Source organism: Myiozetetes cayanensis, unplaced genomic scaffold (assembly GCF_022539395.1).
Source record: "Myiozetetes cayanensis isolate MyiCay16 unplaced genomic scaffold, myiCay2020 scf28, whole genome shotgun sequence".
In the NCBI taxonomy this organism is placed as follows: Eukaryota; Metazoa; Chordata; class Aves; order Passeriformes; family Tyrannidae; genus Myiozetetes; species Myiozetetes cayanensis.
Genome location: NW_026087499.1, coordinates 3,570,313 through 3,590,301, shown reverse-complemented (window position 1 = coordinate 3,590,301; position 19,989 = coordinate 3,570,313). Strand labels below are relative to the sequence as shown.

At 44.9% G+C, this 19,989-nt stretch overlaps 3 protein-coding genes across 6 annotated transcripts; 1 reads left to right on the top strand and 2 right to left on the bottom strand.

Moving 5' to 3' along the window:
• Positions 1 to 213: 213 nt before the first annotated feature.
• On the bottom strand, positions 214 to 3,707 carry RBP7 (retinol binding protein 7). Its single transcript, XM_050322368.1, has 4 exons — positions 3,264 to 3,707; positions 1,089 to 1,267; positions 734 to 835; positions 214 to 454 (listed from the first exon to the last, which is right to left on the bottom strand). The coding sequence occupies exons 1-4, from the start codon at positions 3,613 to 3,615 to the stop codon at positions 404 to 406; spliced, it is 684 nt and encodes a 227-aa protein (XP_050178325.1). The 5' UTR covers positions 3,616 to 3,707; the 3' UTR covers positions 214 to 403.
• Positions 3,708 to 4,597: 890 nt separating this feature from the next.
• NMNAT1 (nicotinamide nucleotide adenylyltransferase 1) lies at positions 4,598 to 12,014 on the bottom strand. 3 transcript variants are annotated; one of them, XM_050322519.1, is made up of 5 exons: positions 11,892 to 12,014; positions 8,824 to 8,996; positions 8,242 to 8,425; positions 7,442 to 7,587; positions 4,598 to 7,119 (listed from the first exon to the last, which is right to left on the bottom strand). In XM_050322519.1, exons 2-5 carry the CDS (start codon positions 8,939 to 8,941, stop codon positions 6,719 to 6,721), a joined length of 849 nt encoding a protein of 282 aa, XP_050178476.1. In that variant the 5' UTR covers positions 8,942 to 8,996; positions 11,892 to 12,014; the 3' UTR covers positions 4,598 to 6,718. The 3 variants fall into 3 exon arrangements, with proteins under 3 accessions (XP_050178476.1, XP_050178477.1, XP_050178478.1); XM_050322520.1 differs by lacking the exon at positions 11,892 to 12,014 and adding an exon at positions 11,853 to 11,877; XM_050322521.1 differs by lacking the exon at positions 11,892 to 12,014 and adding an exon at positions 11,695 to 11,718.
• A 9-nt stretch (positions 12,015 to 12,023) lies between these two features.
• Positions 12,024 to 18,526, top strand: LZIC (leucine zipper and CTNNBIP1 domain containing). Of its 2 annotated transcripts, none has more exons than XM_050322523.1 (7): positions 12,024 to 12,060; positions 12,719 to 12,862; positions 13,433 to 13,568; positions 14,586 to 14,684; positions 15,335 to 15,430; positions 17,137 to 17,218; positions 18,113 to 18,526. In XM_050322523.1, exons 2-7 carry the CDS (start codon positions 12,762 to 12,764, stop codon positions 18,169 to 18,171), a joined length of 573 nt encoding a protein of 190 aa, XP_050178480.1. In that variant the 5' UTR covers positions 12,024 to 12,060; positions 12,719 to 12,761; the 3' UTR covers positions 18,172 to 18,526. The 2 variants fall into 2 exon arrangements, with proteins under 2 accessions (XP_050178480.1, XP_050178479.1); XM_050322522.1 differs by lacking the exon at positions 12,024 to 12,060 and adding an exon at positions 12,122 to 12,604.
• The last annotated feature ends 1,463 nt before the right edge of the window (positions 18,527 to 19,989 follow it).

The window sequence follows — 19,989 nt, the reverse complement described above, 5'->3', positions numbered from 1 at the left end:
TTGTTGTTTGCTTCATTGTTTATCTTCCTTTCTCTGTCATTCCCCCCATGTGTTTGATGTTGACATGCCCCTTCAGAATGGGCAGGTTCTCTTGGTTAACTAAACTCTCAGTTCACCAGAGACCCAGGCCACATCACTCAGTTTAGGTTGGACTTCTTCCTACAGAAACACATTCAGAAATAAAGTACTTGAGATTAGTTTGGTTTGGGGCATTTATTAGCAAAAATCAGATCTTTAACACTGGCAAGAGCAGACTTATTTCCTGAGCCAGAAACATCAGACCGTTCAGGTTAACAGGGACAAGGGATCGGGTCTGGTGTGCAGAGCCAGCCCTGGACACGAGGGAGTGTGGCCTCCTGGGTGGAGCTGTCTCTGCAGGGAGGAGCCAGCACAACTCACAGCTTCAAGCTCTCTTGAAGACCTGTCTGCACACTTGGTTCTCACAGCGAAGCTCCTACCAAAAAAAAAAAAACACAAAACCCAAAGAAACAAGATTATAGATGTGAAAAGGAGCTGCTTCCAAAAATGAACATCAGTTCTTTGACTCCACTCTGGCCATGCTAATAATTTCTGCTTGACATTACAGTGAAGCTGTTTCAAAGCAGAATGTGCTTGCCATGTGTCATCCATTACAAACACCACAGAGTTAGAAGACTTGTGCACACCACGACCACGTTATAGATCTTATTTTAGTCGTATAGACACAGAATTAGTAGGAATTTGAAGTCAATACCAGGTGGAGGTCATCTCCTTCCAGCCAGTGAGTCCAACCCCTGTTCTTCTTCTCTCCAGTCTGGACACAGACAAGTTTGTCATTTTCCCAGGTAACCAGGCTCTGTGGAACAGGGAACAAAAAACTGTTTCTGCATGTCTGTCCCACTTTTGCAAAATACTTGCAGACAATGTCTATTTTCCTGCATAACAGAGGACCTAAATTCTGCTCCTGAGTGAAAATGCAACTCCTTGGCTGTAACTCAGGCTCCTACCTCTGTATTGCATTACAAATATTATTCTTGAAACAATTTCAGCTCAAGTATCTGGATTGACCATTTTGTAATAGCCTCTTGATTTTATAGATGCATCCTTACCTTGCATTTTCTGTTATCCAAGCCTTTATTATCCTCTTCAAACTCTTGTCCAACTTTGAACTCCAGCAGATAATCCCGGAACGTGCTGGTGGTGTGGATGTAGAATGAATCCCCATCCTGTTTGATCACCTTCTGAGGCTTCAGCACTTTGGCTATTTTGCGAGTTGCAAAGTCAATACCTTGGACAGGAGGCAAGAAGGTCAGAGCTGTGTTTCTTACCAGCCATTTGGGCAGCCAACACTTAACCTGACTCCCTACCAGAAGCATTTCTTAGGTCGTTTTGTTGCTTGCTCAGAACCTTTGGTTTTGCTCAAAGCTGTGCATTACACAGATTTAGTCGTCCTCTTGGACATTTTACTCTCTGGAAACCAGTTTACTTGTTGCCCAATTCCTATGCAAGATTTACAGGACTTTGGGTCAAAATACTCCTTTTAGGAGCTGGTTTGCCACTCACAAACACCTCAAGCTTAAGGTCTCAGACTTACCCCTTGCTTAGTTAGAGGGAACAGTCAGTGAAATCTCATCCTTTGTTGGAAGAAAGGGAATGTAAGAGTTAACAAGAACTCTCTGCACCCTCTGCCTTAAAGAGGACTAAAGGAAGGGCAGTCCCAAAATTAATTCCTCAGGCTTGTTTTCAGGACATATCACTTGCTATTAGCACTTCTTAAGTACAAATATGAACCATCATGCTTGTAAAAGAGTTCCTGGTAACCCTAATGATCACTCAGTAAAATCCTGATGTTCCTGGTGATGCTGAGCTCAAGAGTCTTTTCCACTTCTCCAGGGAATGTTTCCTTAGAGGAACAGGCAGGCAGCTGAAGCACATTACATCCCAAGAGCATGCTCAGAGTTAGTGTTTCTGGTAGGGGGGTGGGTAAAATAAAATGGGAGCTGTGCATTAATTAAGTTAGTTAGTTTTGCCACCTAGATTGAAGCTATCATTTTATAGGAACACGAGAAGTTTCTCACTTCATGCAGGCTGGGGCTGTGATCCTGCCAGGGTGTGTTCAGCAACCACATGTTGGACCAGATGGTCCCAGAGTCCCTTTGTGCCACTCTGGCATTACAGATGTGCCAGGATCTGAACCAGATGGCCCAGCAGTCACTCTGTGCCACTCTGGCATTACAGATGTGCCAGGATCTGACAGGCACATTTTCACATGTTACCAGTTCATTTCAGCACAGAGGGATTTGAATTCAGCACTGGCAACAGCCATTCCCATTAACCCTTAACAAGAGTGTGGAAATATAAACTACCCACAGATCTGTTCTTTAGAGGTGGATGTAAATGGAGGGAAAGGCTGGACTTGGCATAACCACATCCTTATCCATAACCCCCTAGTTCTTCAGCTGATCAGGCATTAACCTCCCCCCCTCTACTTGCCCTGGCAGACAAGTGTTCCATTCTAGCCCTACAAGATGACTTCAGCTTTGTTTTGCTCAGCATACTGGAAACCAAGCAGGAGTAATTAAAGGCAGGTTGTAAATCATCAACAGGATCTTCACCTCTGCTTTTAAGTAAGTTCCCCCAATCACATGCTGAAAACACTTTTTCACAATATTGGTAGTTATACTTAGTTTCAAAAAATATACTTAGCTGGACAATGTTTATCATCAAGGAACAGACAGAATCTCTCTTTGATTTGAAGACATTAATACACTGAGAGGATACTACTTAGTATCCTAACTGAGGAATAATTAGTCATGATGACAGCACCCTTTCTCTTTTTGTTTTCTTTCTAGCTGATAACACAGCAGGATTAGTGACAGAGAAGAGCCCTTTCATCCTGATACCAACTAGACAATTTAAGTAGGTTCCCTGGTATAGACACAGCCAGAAAACAGATTTCTTTCCAGTTGTGGGTACCATCACCAACAAGAGCCAGTGCTGGTCACCAGTTCCCACAGGTCACAGAGGCAGGGAGAGGTGGGAGAGGCAGGAGAGGAGAGGGCAGCACACGAGGTTCCTGCTGTCACAGTCTGTGAGGAACTTTGTACAAGAGAGCTCATGAAGTCCTGGGAACTCCCTTAGTTCCCCATTAAAGCACTGTGAACCTCTCTACAGATCAGGCTGAGAAACTTCCCAAAGCTGCAATGACTTCTTAGACTCCTAAAATTCAGAAAGACCCTTATTGGGGGAAGGGAGGAAGGACAGAATCAGGTATTTTCACCTACCTAAGGCCACCATATAACCTTCAAAGTTGTCATTGCTGACAAGGTTCCAGGTCCCACTGAAATCCACAGGCATTGCCAGACAGCGGGAGGAAGATCCAGTCAAAACAGCAAAAATGAAGAAGTCCTTTTCTAACCAGGCCTTATATAAAGCAGCTTGTGGGTGGGATGATGTGCCAGGGCCTTTCCCATGCAGGGGAAGGGTGCCACTGCTGGGCCAATGGGTGACAGGGTGTTTGTGGAATGGCTTCAGCTGCGCTGGAGGGAAAAGTTCACCGTGTCCGAAATCTTTGTGTGGAGCAAATGTTAATAGCCCAAGAGCCACAAAGCAAGCCAAAAGCTGGCTTGTGTCCATCCTGTACCCTTGAAAGGGACTGAGATTGTCATTACTAACATTTCCTGCGTGTTTATTAGATCTGTGGCCTTATGACCTGAAATCTGGGTATTTGTTGAGAAGGTGAGCAGTGATTCATGATTGAGAAGGTGACCCACCCCCTGTAAGGACAGGCTATTTTTGAACAGGCAGGCATTGACTGTTAAACTCATCACACCAATACATTTTAAAGCAGTGCCTGTGACACAGTAATAGAGGTTACAATTCTATCCTGTTGGTTTGTGTCTGGAGTGAAGAGGAGGCACATTCAAACAGTACTGTCATGTACACAAATGTAGCTCCCCCCTTGGCTTTCTACTCCTCACACAGACAGGAGAGCTGATACAGGACTTGTTCCACTCGTAGTTTATCAGATGCTTTACACTGTGGCAGAGCACACAGAGCACAGGGTGCAGCAGATAAGCTCCAGTGCTGGACTTTACCTTCAGCAAAGAAGGGATAGATCTCTCAGGAGTGATGTTGAAAAGAGAATAAAAAACGCTTGACTTTGAGGAGAAATGATACAGGGAATTTGGAAATGAGGAAATAAGGGATTTGGAGGTGAAGAAACTCACCTACACTTACTATATTTACCTATTTACTGACTTGTGTTGGGCTGAATAAAAAGGACAACATTTTGCAGAGAAGTTTCCCTTGAACTTTAGCTCCTTTTCTGGAGCTGGCAGTTTGACCAACGTGACTCACAAATGATGTGAGGAGGAAACCAGGACGTCAAAGCTTGTTTCCTGTTTGCAGCTGGATGTTCTCTAACCCACACTAAACCAGGAATGGCACAGAGAAATGAACATGAATGTGTTCCTGGACTCACACAGTAACATTTCACCCACAGCCTGGTGCTGTGAGGTTGTGGTAGTAAAGCACTGTTGCAATGCTGCTGCCTCTTGCAACCATTCTACTCCTTAAAGATCATGCAGTCATCAGATATGGTGAACAACAGGATGACTAAAATTAGCATATGACATGCAATTTATTTTATTGGAAGACCCACCACACATTAAACTCCAGCAAAATAAAACTGAAGACCAAAGCTTTACAAAAAAATCCTACTGAATTTGCAGTTTCTCTGCAATTACACAAAGTGCACCAACACACACCAGCATCATTATTAAGAATAAACCTAAAGTGCAGTTTTAGTCTGAAAAATGACCACCTAAATAGGGTGCTGTCCCATTAGAAGGACCCATTATTCAGCAGCACAATGGTTGACCTGAGGGCTCAACATAAATCTTTCCTGCCCTCTGTTCTCATGTCCCAAGGACAGACAGTGAGCAAGAGAGGAAAGGAGAGGCCCCATCAGCAGTCCAGGTGTCTGCAGTCAGCTCAGGCAGCTGGATTGCTGAGGTATCACAGGGGCACCATTTACCCTTCCTTTATTACTGCTGAGGGTAAAAGAACCCAACCTCATCACCAAAGGACAGTGTGAACTTGCCTGAGCTCTGGGGAAGGAATGGCAGCCAGCACATTGGATGAGGAATCACCAAAAACACAACCCTAAGGATCCTTGGTGCTACTTTCTGGCACAGAGGCACTTCTAGGGTGTGACTTGACTTTATTACACTGATCCCTTTGGGGCTTCTTCCATCTTGGCAGGCTGGAACCAGCAGAACACAGATGTTCTATTGGCTGGTAAATGCAGGATTTCATGGGGGGCTCCCACTTTGCATGTCCAGTGCCAGCTCCACTGCAGGATCCAGGTTTTCCCAGCAGTGTGCCAACTGCCCTGCTGATTTTAGACAAACCTCCCAGGGCCACCCACAACGTTCTGTGTTTGGCTTCTGTCTCCCAGACTGCCCCTGAGCTCTGAGGGAAGGCCAGACTCTGTCAGCTCCCTGGGGATGCCCTGCCAGGGGAGGAGGGTGATGGCTTGTCACAGTTACAATCCTGGTTCTAAACCTGCCCAAGAGCACCTTGGCCTCATGCCCTGAGGGGCTCACACTGGGCTGGATTTGATCATCTGAAAGGGGTGAGCAGAGATCTCTGAAAGAGCTGCTGACCCCTCAGAGAGTGGCTTGGAAACCTTGACATTTATAATAAGGCACATAATCCAAACAAAAATGGGATGGCAGCAAACAAAAGGAGGTAGAATTCTATCACCACATCATTCACAGTGCCTCTCCAGCTCATATTCACATAATGCAGGCAATGTACTGTTAGATTCAAACCCAGATTTCTAGCAAAGAAGAACATTTCACTTGTGGACAGTACTAATTTCCTACCATTTCCCTCAACTGCAAGAACAGAAAACAATTCTGGCTATATACCATTATATTGTCCTTGTGGCTCAAACATAAAAGGTGGTTTATTATTTGAAAGCAATTTATTTTTTGTAATAAAGGGACAACCATCTGAGAATCATTGCAATGGCACTATTATTAATTGCTATCTATCAAATCAGTGCCTATAAATCAGTTTCTGAGGTAGGTTTGTCCTTCCATCAGAAATGACTGAGCTTAACTACAGCCCTGGAAACATGAATAGAAGAGTAGAGCACAAGACATTTCTGGGATCAAATTGCATGATGGCAAACAAGCAGCTCCAAGCAGGTGTACCCAGCAGCACCTCAGCCAGGAGGACATTTGTCCCTGCCAGGGTGGAGCTCAATCATTTCTTTGAGGTGAACCACACGTTGGCAATTCGAGCTACACAGATTTACTGTCAGCAAATGGTACGTTAGAAATTAAATAGCCTTGTTAAGACACTGGGAGTAATCAAAAATATTTGTGTTGGTATTTTATAAATAGCAGTCGGAGCAGTTTGAATTCAAACCAATCCGAACATTTTCCTTTGTTTTGCTTATTCATTTGCAATTCTCATGTGCCGGTGGGAATTCTTCTACTCTGTGACAAAATGTTTAAAATGTGAAAATCTTATTATGGGACTTGAAAAAGATCGTGGAGGTCCAATCATTGAGTGCACCAAACCTCAACAGCAACTACAGAAGTGCTAAAGCCACGGAATTAGCCCACTATTTACCGAAAAAAAATGAACCAAACCCTAGAAAACACTCCCCTGTACCCAGCTATACTTTTGCCCCAGCAGACAGTGAGTTACTGTTCAGTGCCTGTCAGTTCTTGGAGTCACTTGCATTTTTCTGTAGGGGAGCCAGGACCACCCCAGCATTCCTGTCCTCGCTCTCGGGGCTGTACAGGTTGTTCTTCTCGATGTAAGCCCGGACCACGTCGGGCACCAGGTAGCGGATGCTCTGCCCCCTCCGCAGGGCCCTGCGGATCTTGGTGGAGGAAATGTCGTTTGTGATCCATTCCTCCACCAGGTGAATGTTGTCCTTGTGCCTCCACAAAATATCAGACTCGTAGATGAATTTCTGAGCGTTGTTCCCGGCCCTGCTGATGCACACAAGGCCGTGCTTCTCCACAATTTCGGTGATGTCCTCCAACTTCCACAGGTTGGGGATCCCAAAAGATTCCAGCATGTCGCTGCCACAGAGCAGCTTAACCTGGGGGACACCTTAAAAAGGAAAAGAAGTGAGAAATAGGGCTTGGTTTAGGTCACCAGATTTTAGCTAACTTGACAGGGACATCTGATTTCTGGGCTATCTCTCTGTTAAGATGAGACAATGGAAAATGAGTATCTAATTTGTAATCAACAGCCTCAATACAGGATTTCTCTGAATGAAGGTTCTGGAAGTCCCTTCACTGAAAGGATCTACAGCCTTATGCTGTGGGATCTAAGGGGATAAACTTCCTCAGTGGCATCACAACCATAAAACAGTGCAATTCTCTTGAAAGAACAAGTCTCATTAACCATTTAATTCGCAAACAGACTTAACTTTTTACATCCGGGCTCTGACTTTTCTTTTTAACGGGTTCGTGCCTGTTTGGTTCCTGTTTCCTCTTCCTCCCCAGCTTTGTTAAGGGCACAGCATCCTCCAGACTGTTGGTGGCATCAGCAGGTAAAAACTTTTGATGATGGTACCTGCAAAACAGATGTATTTTAGGTATTTCAAAGATGTAGGAGGAAATAGGGATAGTGTGGCCTATTAAATGATCTACCACACTTCCTCCTGCAGCACTTCCACAGACAGTCCACCCAAGAGCTGATCTGCTGAAAAAGGGACTTGAGAGCTCAGTCAGATGGTGGTCAAAGTGCAAAGATTTCAAAGCAACAATAAGGTTGGTTTGTTTATTTGTTTATTTTAATAAAAATTTGTTTAAACGATAAGAATCTCAGTGAAGTAGCAACAACTGAAAGAGTAAAAACATAAAACTCAGAAAATACTCCTTCAGACAATTCTCCTGCCAGTCTTTAAACACACAGATGTGCAACACAGCTTGGGTGTGCCCTGTTCCAGTCTCTGTCCTTCCCCATGGACACCTTTTCAGCACAAAAACTGAACAAGGCCTAAGGAATTACATATCTTAAAAATCGTTCCCAGGCTCATTTTTGGCATGTTTAGGACTAATGGGGCAATCTTTCATTTTCAATGCTCATATCAGCAGTCCCTGTGAATTCACTGGGTCTGTTCACATGATTTGGGGCCAGCCTGCCATTATCTAACTCCTTAGGTTAACACCATTGCTTATCCTTCTATAGGGTTGTGAGACTTTTTAGAGCTTGGCTGAAGAATACCTTAAAACTTTTAGTGTTTCCAACCACTCACTCTGGCTGCTTTCCCAATCATCAACTTCCACCCAATCCGAGTTTTTTGTAGCCAGTTTTGCCATTGTCACTCGGTGATTCGCACTGATCAGACCTTTCTTCTTGTATGCATCACCCACCGGTGAAATGATGCCCTTGATTACTTTGTATTTTCCTGTGGGGAAAAAAAACACACCACACAAGAACAGGAGAAGTGGTTGAGCAGATGTGACTTCCCCTGCATTGTATTTAAACTATGACATTATTCAGGGCAATGGCAGCTCTGACAGCCAGCCCAGTGGAAAAGTACAGTTCTCTTCTTTCACTGTCAGGGCAGCACAATGAAAGAGTTGGCAAGATATAGTAGAAAGATAGATTTCTATAAATTGACTTTAAAACTGTGCTTTAAAACTCTGCATGACACATCCACACACACCAACCTCAATATCTAATTAGGATTTCCAGAAACATCTGCTTCTGTCAGACAGGCATTCACAGACACAAAATATCCACCTTAACACTTCAGTGCCCACTTATCAAAGCTATCGTGACTGGCACAAGTGCCCACCCTACCTGTTTCATGGAAATAGTCTTTAGCCAGCTCGAACAGCCTCAGGTGCATGTTGGTGATGGGGTTGAAGGAGCCACAGGCCAGCAGCACCACCTCAGTCTTCCTGTCGGGATCTTCCATAGCCACTCCTCACAGCCAGAGCAGAGGGCACAGTGTTGGTGCCAGGTACCAGCCACTGCAAGAAATGGGATTAAACAAGAGTTTGTTACTTATTTGTGCTGCCAGTAAGCAGAACATAAAATGTCAATTCAAAAGATCAAATGGAACACTTCCATCACCACTTAGCCTGTGATTGTTCATGGAATACTGCATTTTTAAGAGATTAAAATATGAAATTACCTCAAACAGGCTGCTTGCCTAGAGAGCACAGTGTACTGCCCACTGAAGAACAGCAGCTCATGCTTTTAGACTTCACATGGAGAGGTGATCTGTCCTGATTGCAGGACAAAGTTTATTAAAACTTTGCACCTTTTTTATGATGCCAGTGCCAATCAACTGCCACGAGACACGTGGGCAGGGAACTTCCTTGTTAAGTAACTTCCTTCTAGTGCTTACAGGGAGGAACAGACCTAGGGCAGCCTCTCCAAACTGCAGTGAGTCTTTCCAGAAAGATCTACAAAATCAATATATTCAATATTCTGGAGGAGAATAGTGTTACCATTTCTTCCTTCAAGATTTATTTACGTTTTCTGTAATGTAAAATGTAAAGGGTGGTAATTTATATAATTCAGTATGAGGGAAGAGAGTGCTCTGGACTGAACCTGAAAAGTATTAGTCTGCTTTGTGGTGCAGAAATTCAGTGGTAAGTGTAGGAACAGGTGATAGAAGAAGAGTGAATTAAAACAAGTTCAGTAAAAGCTCCAATTAAATACTGGATTTTTTTCCCCTTCTCTGAAGTACAACAGCACTGTTCCAATTCTGAGCTTCAGTTTCAGCAAGCTGCTTAAGAATTGCTGAAAATCGGGAAATTTCACTAGTTATCATTTCATTTCTCCTCAAACTACACAGATTCTTGGTTCTGTGTTCTTCTCTGAGGATATTCTGGCTTGCCACGATGGTTTTCCCTAGCCTGGCCCTAACAAACAAAATCAGGCATATGCCACGGGCCACTCTCCCGCTGCTGCTCTTCAGGAATTGTGGAGACATCCGTGAGGATTGTCTGGAATCATCTGCCGTTGTTTCTACAGCAACATCTCCCCCGGAAAAGATCCCACAAGGTCACCCTCACATCCAGTGTCTGTTCCAAAGAGGCTGAGTGATGTTCACAGCTCTGAGACACCGTCACAGCCAAACCCTGCAACAGCCGCTGTGTCCCAACATCAAACAGCCCTCGGATCAAAGCAGCTCTCGCAAGGCTTTCACCTCTTGCAAGTGTTAGCACTTTGCTGCGCTTTCAAGAGTTTCACAAACTTTTAAAATGTGCTTTATTACTGCAGAGTGGCTCAGCAGAGGACGGGCTGGTGGCGCTTGGAACAGCCTTGGCAGGGGCACGGCTGGGAGAGTTACCATGGGAACAGGAGAAGGGAGTTAAACGGCCTTTGGAATGCACAAACCCCGCTTCCTACAGAGTGACTCCTGCTGCAAAACTGCGAAAAGGTTGATTTTTTTTTTCCCTTAAAAAAGTGCAAAAATAGTTGAAAATTTTCAGATGAAAGCACACAGTGCCTTTTCAAGAGTCAGTCAAATGTCCCTTTCTGTGCTGCTAATTTTACAGTTTTCAGAAGGAGGCAATTACTGCCTCGCAAACTCACCTTGCAGAGCTCCACATCCACACAGAAATGAGAGTATAAATAGAATTCTAATAAATAGAATTCCATAGTTTGTACATTCCCTCAGCCTCCCAATTTGCATTGACACCCTTTGTCTAGCGCTGTTAGCCCCAACTTTTTGGGAAAAGCCATTCAATTTGCACATCCCAAAGAGAAGAGCAGACTAGGACCAGGCATGACTAAAGCCCGGCCACTACCTGAGCTGTACATGGAACTAGGCCTGCTCTTGCTGTATAATAACAGTAGTTTTGATGAACTGCACATGGTTTGGCACTGCTTGACACAAATCCCATTACTGCAGTTTAACCACAGGATCCAATACAGAGATGAGACAGATCTGCACACAGGTGTTTAGCTCCATAAAACTGAGACCAGTCTTAAAATAATTAATGCTGTCTTATGCCAAATAGCAAATGAAATATTAGTACAATCTCTCCACAAAGACCTAAGAAGGGAAAATAAAGTAAAATGGCCTTCACTTGGGTATTCCAGAAGTGTAGGACATCCTGGATTATTTCCCCTTCTTCTTCTGATGGAAAAATGACGTGCCCTGTGATGTACTCCTTACACAGATGCTTACATATAATCTCATCATGCTTACACATAATCCTACCAGCATTTAGTGAGTGTTGATTGCAGCCCTGCTATTAGCTGGGCTGGACAAGTATTTGCATTAAAGTACACCGCCAGCAGCTCTTGGGATCCTTCTGGATCCCAACCTTCCTGGGAACCAAACAGGTAAGGATGCTTTGCTCGATCTCATTTATAATTCAGAGCCAAACATTTCTCAAACCCCTTTACGCATCTGTATCGTATATTCTGTATAGAATTTATCACATTCTATCCACAGAGAACAGAACCACCGCTAATATTAAGTCCACGACAGGTGGGCATCGCTGGACGCTCCAGCAACACGGGGGTCTGGGTGGGGAGGAGGCTCCGACCCCGCACAGCGAGACCCAGCGAGTCCCTCCCCCGGCGCCGGCGGGCCCCGGAGCCCGCAGTGCCCTCCCCGCCCCGCACTCACCGCGTGAAACCCGCAGTGCCCTCCCCGCCCCGCACTCACCGCGTGGAGCCGCGGTGCCCTCCCCGCCCCGCACTCACCGCGTGGAGCCCGCGGTGCCCTCCCCGTCCCGCACTCACCGCGTAGAGCCCGCGGTGCCCTCCCCGTCCCGCACTCACCGCGTAGAGCCCGCGGTGCCCTCCCCGTCCCGCACTCACCGCGTAGAGCCCGCAGTGCCCGCCCGGAGCCCCGCACTCACCGCGTGGAGCCCGCAGTGCCCTCCCCGCCCCGCACTCACCGCGTGGAGCCCGCGGTGCCTCCCCGTCCCGCACTCCCCGCGCGGCCCCGCGGCCGTGCCCGCAGTCCGGCGCTCTCCGGGCCCGTTGCCGCCCGCGCTCATTGGCCCGGGCGCGGCGGAAGCGGCGCCGGGGGGACGGTCCGGGCCCGCCCCGCCGAGGCCTGGCCGGGTGAGGGGACAGGGGGAGAGGGGAAGCGGGGCCGGGCGGGCGGAGGGGCGGGCGAGGGAGAGCCGGGCCGGAGCCTCGGGAACAGGCGGTACCCGCGCAGTGCCGGGTTCCGCCGCCCCGCTCCTCCTGCCCGCCGCCCTCCCCGCAGGCCCGGGCGCCGCTTTCCGGCGGGAGGGTCGCGTTTCCCGGTCGGTGGTGCCGCCCCTCGTCACCGGGGATGCCCCGCTGACCGCGGGCTCTGTGCCCGCTCCCGCCTGGCCCGCGGTTCCTGTGGCGTGCCCCGCTCCCCTCGTGGTGCTGCCGGAGCGTTCGTGGCTCAGCTGCAGGCGCGGTGTCTCACACAGCGCTCCGGGCGGCCCTGGGAGAGGCGAACCTGCTGATTTACATAGCGGGGCCTCCGTATTTCAGTAATCCTGCTGGGTTTGACCCTCCTGTGGTTGTATGTGCTGGGGCTGAGTTACCGCCCTGGTGAACCGCCTCTTGCTGCCAAGATAATCCCGTACACACAGCCTGGCGTTTCTGTTTACGCTGCAAGGATCTCCAGGTGTTGTGGTTAGACATTCCATCAGCAAGATACTGCATGGTTTTCTTGCTGCTTGGAGCATTGTAAATAGGTTTTCAGTTGTTGATACAAACAATAAAATGTGCTTTCTCCTAGGAGTGTCATGTAACAGCTGGAAGTTTTCATGTGAAAACAGAAAATGGCTTCAAGAGGAACAACAGAGACCACCAAACTAAAACAAAACTTGGAGGAGCAGTTGGACAGATTAATGCAGCAGCTTCAAGATCTGGAAGAATGCAGGTAATAAAAATAGCTGCTTTTCTCATATATGGTAATAATTTTCTGAAGTGGTTGGCAAAAGAAAGTGGTACTTTTCAAAAATCTTGTAGGTTTTTTTTGTTTGGTGTTTTCTTGTGGCTTTATATTTTTTTTATTAGGATGTTTATGTTAGGTAGTAAAAATTATATTTTAAGAAAAGATAATTTTATTTGTTATCTGATGAAAATGCAGACAGAAATACTCAATGGTTTCTTTATATTTCAGTGTGACTTTTTAGCTTCTCATACCTGTTCACACAACTCTCAATTTCCTTGTGGGCTTTTCTAATATCAGTTAGCAAATAGCTTTTGTGTCTGGTTTGGTTTGTCTTGTAGTTATGGATGTTTGTTGGGGTTTTTTTGACACAAATAAAATGAAAAGTTAGACAAACTCATGTGATTTTTGTGTTACTTTTCCGTGGGCTAATAAAATTTCAGTCAGACTGAATCCATTGCTGCCTGAGGAATGGAGCTCCCTGATACTCCCCATGCCCTTTTCTCCATGGGACATCTCAGCTTAAACTTTAATTCTGAATTAATGTGTCCTCTGTAGAGAGGAGCTGGATGCAGATGAGTATGAGGAGACCAAAAAAGAAACTCTGGAGCAGCTGAGTGAGTTCAACGACTCCCTGAAGAAGATCATGTCTGGAGATATGACTTTGGTGGACGAGCTCAGTGGGATGCAACTGGTGAGGATGATGTGCTGCTAAAAACAGTTCATGTTTTTCCTGGAGCTGATGAAGCAGAAAATAAATCCATTGTAATTTTGGGGTGAAACCTAGATCTATGTAACTGATGTTTTTATTGTTTAAAAGTTGTGTACATGTAAGAACTTGCGTGGGTTTCTTCGGTTTAAAAGGGAAAAAATATTGAAAGATTATAACCACAACACTGGGAAATTGCAGGGACTAAATATATTAGAAAATATCAGAAATTTAATATAAAAGGTCTAGGATAATATATGTCCTGAGAAATACAATTCATGCCTGTCTGTTAGAAAGCAAAAGCAGCGCTTCCAGTGGTCCTTTTGCTGACTTGTGTTTCAGATTCCAGTCCAAATGAAAAGGCTGGAGGAATGACTGTGTGACTTTAAGTTATTGTTATATATTTATATATTTTGTATATATATTATATTATTGATCTTATGCTGACTTCCAAACTTCTGATCTCTTTTCTCTCTTTTCAGTGTTTTATTAGAGCAATAATTTGTTCCTTCTAAGCTCTATGTTTTAGGATTTTGTTTCCAGAGAGATCATGACTTGTCCAAAGATAACTTTGGTTATCTTTGGGGAGATCTAATAATGATAATTTTGATAATCCACAGAGCATTTTGAATAACAGTGAGGTGTTTGCCTCATCATTTACAATTCTGCTTCCCCTTAGAAGAGCTGTAATCATCAGTGTGGGCATGAAAACTGTGCTAATATCAGGAAAGTGTTGGAAATTATTAGAAAGTAAGACCTGGACTGTAATGAGAAACTTCACAGCTCTTCCTTAGTGTAGTTGCACTAATGAGTGGATTCTTCAAGCCCTGCATAAAGGTCATGTAATTTTTTTTCATCTTACTTCCATGGTTATACAAGAAAAGGAGAGTTCTGTATCAAACAATGCAGGGGGTACTAATGATGCTCTCCAGCCCTCCTTAATCTTGTCTTCAGCTGTCGATTGTGAGTCAGTCCTGGCCATTCTTGCTCTTTCCCTTGCAGGCAATACAAGCAGCCATCAGCCAAGCCTTTAAAACCCCCGAAGTGATCAGACTGTTTGCAAAGAAGCAGCCCAGGCAACTGAGGACGAGGTTGGCAGAGGTGAAGGCTTTTTGTTTGACTGCAAAAACTGTTTATTTGAGCCAGACTGATTTGAGTGTGTAAGGACTGCAAGGAGAGCACCCAGTGTGTGGAAAGTGTGCTGGAAAACGTGGTGTGTCAGCATCATAAAGAGCTGGAGGTCTCTTTGAGAATGTGTTCAGTTTTTAATGTTTATTGAGGTAACAGTGTGTATTTCTTGAATTATCTTCCTGCTTCCAAACAACGAGATTGGCACTGAGAGTGAAGTGAGCAAACTGCAAACACATAATTTGGGGTTGTACTGAGAGCTGGGGAGTGCACTCAGACATCTGGACTGAACTGAGGATGCAGATAAAGTGAAATTAAACGTCATTGCTCCATGTGCCAGTGATGTGTGAATCCATAATTTTCAGTGAGTATCAGTCTTTGATGAAAGAAGATTGAAGTGTGTGGAAATCAAGTCAGCTGAGGTCAGGAGTGGAGAGTACTTGCAGAACACTCAGAAAAACCTCACAGCCATCTTTTAAATCACAGATAGCTCTGTCCCTTCCTGCTGTGGGTCTGTGCTTGCTGAGGATATTTTTAGGCTGTTGCATTGCTCGTGCTGTTGTGTTGAGTGAAATAATGGGAAGATTATGTATTTTGACTTGTTTTTCCCCCCTGATGTGCAGATGGACCGAGACTTGATGGTTGGGAAGTTGGCACGAGACCTGTACACCCAGCAGAAAGTGGAAATCCTGACTGCCCTCAGGAAGCTTGGTGAGAAGGTAAGGTGTTGGGGGGAAGCTCAGGTGAACAGAGCTCTCTGTCTATCTATTTATCAGGAGTTTGAAATAATTAAAATAAGCAATTACAACTTTCATGAGCAAACAATAAAATGCAACTTGTTTTTGTAGTATAGAAATGTCCTTCCCTTTTAATGCCAGGCTTTCTGAAGCACTCACTGCTGAACATGTATCAAATAGTTTTGTACTTTTATATAAGGCTGTTTCTACTTTAAAATGCTTTCTTTGGGCCATTTAAATGAATCACATACAAGCTGGCACAAGATGATCATATTTATAAAAGCTCCCACCTATTTACCAGGAACTATCCAAAGCTTTTGACACACATCCAGCTTCACTTACTTTTATATTGCTGATAATACAATATAATACAATATTCTTTGTCTCTTGGTGTGAGGTAAAGGAATTGCAGAGATGAGGGATAAGGGGATTGTTGCCCCCAGTGATCCATAAGTGGCAGAACAAGCCCTGGGTTTGCCACCAGAGGGAGGAAGAGAAGTTGTTATTTCTCTTTGTGGCTGGTAAATGAAGAAAATGAGTTGCTGAGTATCTCTGTGCTTAAGGTTCCTTAGGAAATGAAGGAATGTAATGGAAAAGATCAAGTGCAGTACTTAAAGGAGCTGCAGTTCAAGTGGATTCCAAAGCAAAGAACATTTTTATTGCTTGACTGTCAGAGGGAAAAAACACGTTTTGGAGACATATAGAAGGCTAGTTAAGATTGTGAACTGAATGCATGAAGGTACCTAATCCTCCTGGCATGAGTTCCTTGAGTCAGCACATGTAGCCACCTCACCAGGCTCTGACCTAACCTGTTAATCTTTTAAAATGATCAGCAACCTGCTGCACAGAGGACTTGCCAGGGCAGTAGTTCCACATCTGTTCTGGATGTGAGCAATGATAGTAAAAATTCCCTGTTTGTCTGCACAATACTGTCAAGTTTTAAGTAGTTGGATCAGGTAACTCCTGTGTTTTCCTTCATTCCAGCACCATCCTGAGTGCCTGGACCTGACTTTTCTATTTCTAACAAATAAACTGATGCAAACACCGTGAACAGCTTGACACCCTTATGCTTTGCTTTAATAAGGATGTGTATCTGAGGCTAATTAAATGAGTGACTTTTAACTTAGAATATCTGAACCTTCCAAATGTAGGTTACTGCTTCATTACTGTAAATATTTTATGGGCATCTGTCACAAGGCATCAGAGCACACACATAAAAGCAAAATATACATGTGCAAATGTCACTTTAAAGGAAGAGAACCATTTCTAGGTCACTGGCCCTTAGCATGGTCAAAGCTGGCAGTGACTGCATGTTTGGCTTTCCTCAGTAGATGATGGGAGGTGAGCTTAGACCTCAGTTCAGCACTGAACTGACCACATGGATAAAAAAAAGCATTGCCATCCTTTGCCCAGTTCAGGTGCCCAGGTACAGTGTGACCTTGTGGTGCACGGGGAGGCACAGCTGGCACTGCACATCCTGTCCTGCCCGGGCTGGCAGGAGCCATGCAGGGAAAATCCAGTGGCAGGGGAAGTAGGTTCATCTTCATTGTAGGTTTTAGTATGTTAGGTAACACTGCCACTTAAATGCTGATGGACAGTTGCTGTCACCTGTCATAGTTCGTGTAGATGGTGGGAATGTGCCCAGTCAAGGTGTGAAGTTCACACAGTTGTGGCCTTTTTTGCTTTAGCTCACTGGGGATGATGAGATGTTCTTGTCAGCAAATGCTGGTACAGCCCTGAGCCAGTTTGAGAGAGTCTCCACTGACCTTGGTAAGTTTTCATTCTCATAACTCCCCATTTCTTTGCCTCACTGAACGCTGATTAATAGAAATATCTCTGGTTCCCCTGTGAAAGAGAAAATATGAACCAAAGATTCATGCCTTTAAATGCTGATGTGCATTTTATTAACAAGGAAACTCTGGTGCACTATCCATGAGGAAAAAGTAACACAGCAGATAAACCCAGGGCCAAATGCCCACCAAATGCCAAGTGCTGCCCGTCAGCTGAAGGCTTGAATGGTCTGTCTCAAGCAGAGATGCTGCTCTTACAGTTAAACACATCTTTTTGGCATTAATGACTCTCCTCAGGAGAGCCTTTTCCTCTGCTTGATGCAGAGAATTTGGCAACTACTGGCACATTGTCAAAATAGAGCTTTAAAGCAGCTTCCTGCTTTGATTGTCACACCTCTAAACATACTGACAGGATCAAAAGTTCAGTTGTAAAGTGCATTAAATCAGCACAACAGTTCATTCTGGCATTACAGCTAGAACTGGGATGAAAGAACCGTGACTGGCAGGAACGTGCCAGACTAGGTCAGGGTGCAGCTAAAGTGTCTCTGACCTGGCTTTCAGCACTGCTCTTGCTGAGAGTGTCAGCAAGGTGAGAACCCTCTTGTTCAAAAGGGTGAGGAGCTCTGTGTGTGCTGGGTTGCCCTTGGCTGGCCCCCAGGTGCCCACCAAGCCACCCTCTCATTCCCCCTCCTCAGCAGGGCATGGGGAGAAGACAGAATTCAAAACTCATGGGTTGAGATCAAGTGTTGTAGTTTGCACAGCGTAGGTTTGATTTCTTTTGATCTCCAACGTTCTGCTCGATTTAAATTGTACGTAAGGAAGTCCACAATTTCTACTAACACTTAACTGAAAATGTTTTCTCCCCCCCTCATAGGTTCAGGAGACAAAGTCTTTGCTCTAGCAAGTGTTGAAGTAGAAAAGGCAAAGCAATGAAGAGGTGTGTGGGGCTCGTGTCTCTCCACTTATCAACAGCACTGGACTTCTGTCACACTGCATTTGGTTTTTCTATTTCCAACATGTTGAAAAAAAAAAACAAAAACGAAGCAAAGCAAAAAAACACCCAAACCCTAAACCTTCTGGGTTCTTAACCAGAAGATGTGAAGTGTTTTAAACAGCCTTAAGTGCACTTTGGAACCTTGGTGTCTGTACCCCTTAAGCTCTGAGGCTGAACACTAAGTGGAACTCTAGAAACAAAAGCATGGGTATGTTTGTCTTTGGAAAGAATCAGCTGTTTTGAACTTTTCTGAATGTGTATTTCTCTAACTATTAAAACTTAAATCTTTTTGCATGTGGTTGTAGCAAGCAGATCTTTTTCAGGAGCAGTCCCGGTGAGTTGGTTTTTTGGGTGATTCTTCACATTGTCTTAGTTCTTGTCTGGACTCCCTACTAAGTAGTTTTGTACTAGGACAGCACTGAAGCTTTGAAAATGGACTTGGTTTATTAGGAATGCCATCTTCCTGCAGACTGTTTGCAGAAGACCCCCGAGGGGCCTGGGTGCTGGTGGCTGGCCTGGCTGCCTGTTTGCCGTGCACATGAATGAGCACTTTGTGAGGCAGCCCGGGCCGGCAGACAATGGCAGCGCTGTGGGGAGGCTCCTGCAGGAGCTTAACCTCGTGTTTGTAACGACAGGGGACTGATAGGAAATGGCTCGTTCTGTGACCTCTCCCCTCAGCCCTGGTGCTCAAGCACACCCTGCCCTGATTTCCCGGGGTTTCAGGGGTGCTGTGAAATAACCTGCGAGCAGGAGGAGCTTTTAAAAGGGGGGCAAAGCTCCCGCTGTGTGAGCAGTGCAGGTGTTGCTCAGTGTGGAGAGGGGAGGGTCTGTGCCTCCCTTAGGACTAAACTCGGGGTAGGAGGATTTCAGATCTCGTGTTGTTGAATCTTTAGCTCAGAGGGTGGAGAAACTACTCAGGGCTTCACTTCCTGACAGACTGTATCTTGTAAAATCACTGCTAGGGGTCTCATTCCCTGAGTTTGGGCTCCTTCACACTTCAATTGGAGTGCTTGTTTGCATTTTGTCAGAGCTGGTTGGAAGCCTGGATTTTCCTGAGGTTTTTCAGCTCGAGAAATGTGCATTTAAGGTCTGCCTTACCCGTGGTGCATGTTCAGGTGCTGAACTAATGATACTGGCAACAACAAAACCACACCAAGGGCATGTCTTAATGTCACAGTAGGTCTGTGGCTGGAAAGAAAAGGATGGGTGATAATAATAAAATAATAAAAAATAAAAAATAATTTTAAAAAAAAGAATTCCAAGGGGAAAAAATGTGATTTTGTTAGTGCTTGGGATTAGAAAAATGGAGAAGGAAATGTACTAAAAGGATGATACTGAGTTATTTTAGAATTAGTAATGGTTTCTAAAATGTGCTTTTAAACCCAGGTGAGTTTGGTCCAGTTTATGGTGGCATGGCTGGTTTTGGCCCTGTATTTGTCAGTGTTTAATGGAGTGAGTTTTGCCACGTGGTGTTTTGCCTGTCATATAATAGATGTCTGTGACTTGTATAGCTAGAAATGAGCTTCAGTGGGAACTGCCATTAAATGGAGTGAGTGGAAATAGTGTTAAATTGGGACAGCTTGTTGCAGTGGGAATCTCAGTACCCCATAGCAGTCACTTGGAGACTGAGGAGCACTTATAGGGCATAAATACTCTAAAAATAAGCAAGTTTGTCTAAGTGTAAACCAGGAGGAGTAAAATAGAAAATTTGTTGTTAACTGTATTTTGCTTTAGTAGATACCTTTTGGAAATGCAGC

Coding starts and splice junctions, on each gene's coding strand:
- RBP7 (XM_050322368.1), bottom strand. CDS start 3,615: ATGGACACAAGCCAGCTTTTGGCTTGCTTTGTGGCTCTTGGGCTATTA. Junction 836..1,088: donor TGGATAACAGAAAATGCAAG/GTAAGGATGCAT, acceptor CCTGTTCCACAG/AGCCTGGTTACCTGGGAAAA. Junction 455..733: donor AAGGAGATGACCTCCACCTG/GTATTGACTTCA, acceptor TTTTTTTGGTAG/GAGCTTCGCTGTGAGAACCA.
- LZIC (XM_050322523.1), top strand. CDS start 12,762: ATGGCTTCAAGAGGAACAACAGAGACCACCAAACTAAAACAAAACTTG. Junction 13,569..14,585: donor AGCTCAGTGGGATGCAACTG/GTGAGGATGATG, acceptor TTTCCCTTGCAG/GCAATACAAGCAGCCATCAG. Junction 17,219..18,112: donor GAGAGTCTCCACTGACCTTG/GTAAGTTTTCAT, acceptor CCCCCCTCATAG/GTTCAGGAGACAAAGTCTTT.
- NMNAT1 (XM_050322519.1), bottom strand. CDS start 8,941: ATGGAAGATCCCGACAGGAAGACTGAGGTGGTGCTGCTGGCCTGTGGC. Junction 8,426..8,823: donor AGACTATTTCCATGAAACAG/GTAGGGTGGGCA, acceptor TTTTCCCCACAG/GAAAATACAAAGTAATCAAG. Junction 7,588..8,241: donor GAAACACTAAAAGTTTTAAG/GTATTCTTCAGC, acceptor TCTGTTTTGCAG/GTACCATCATCAAAAGTTTT.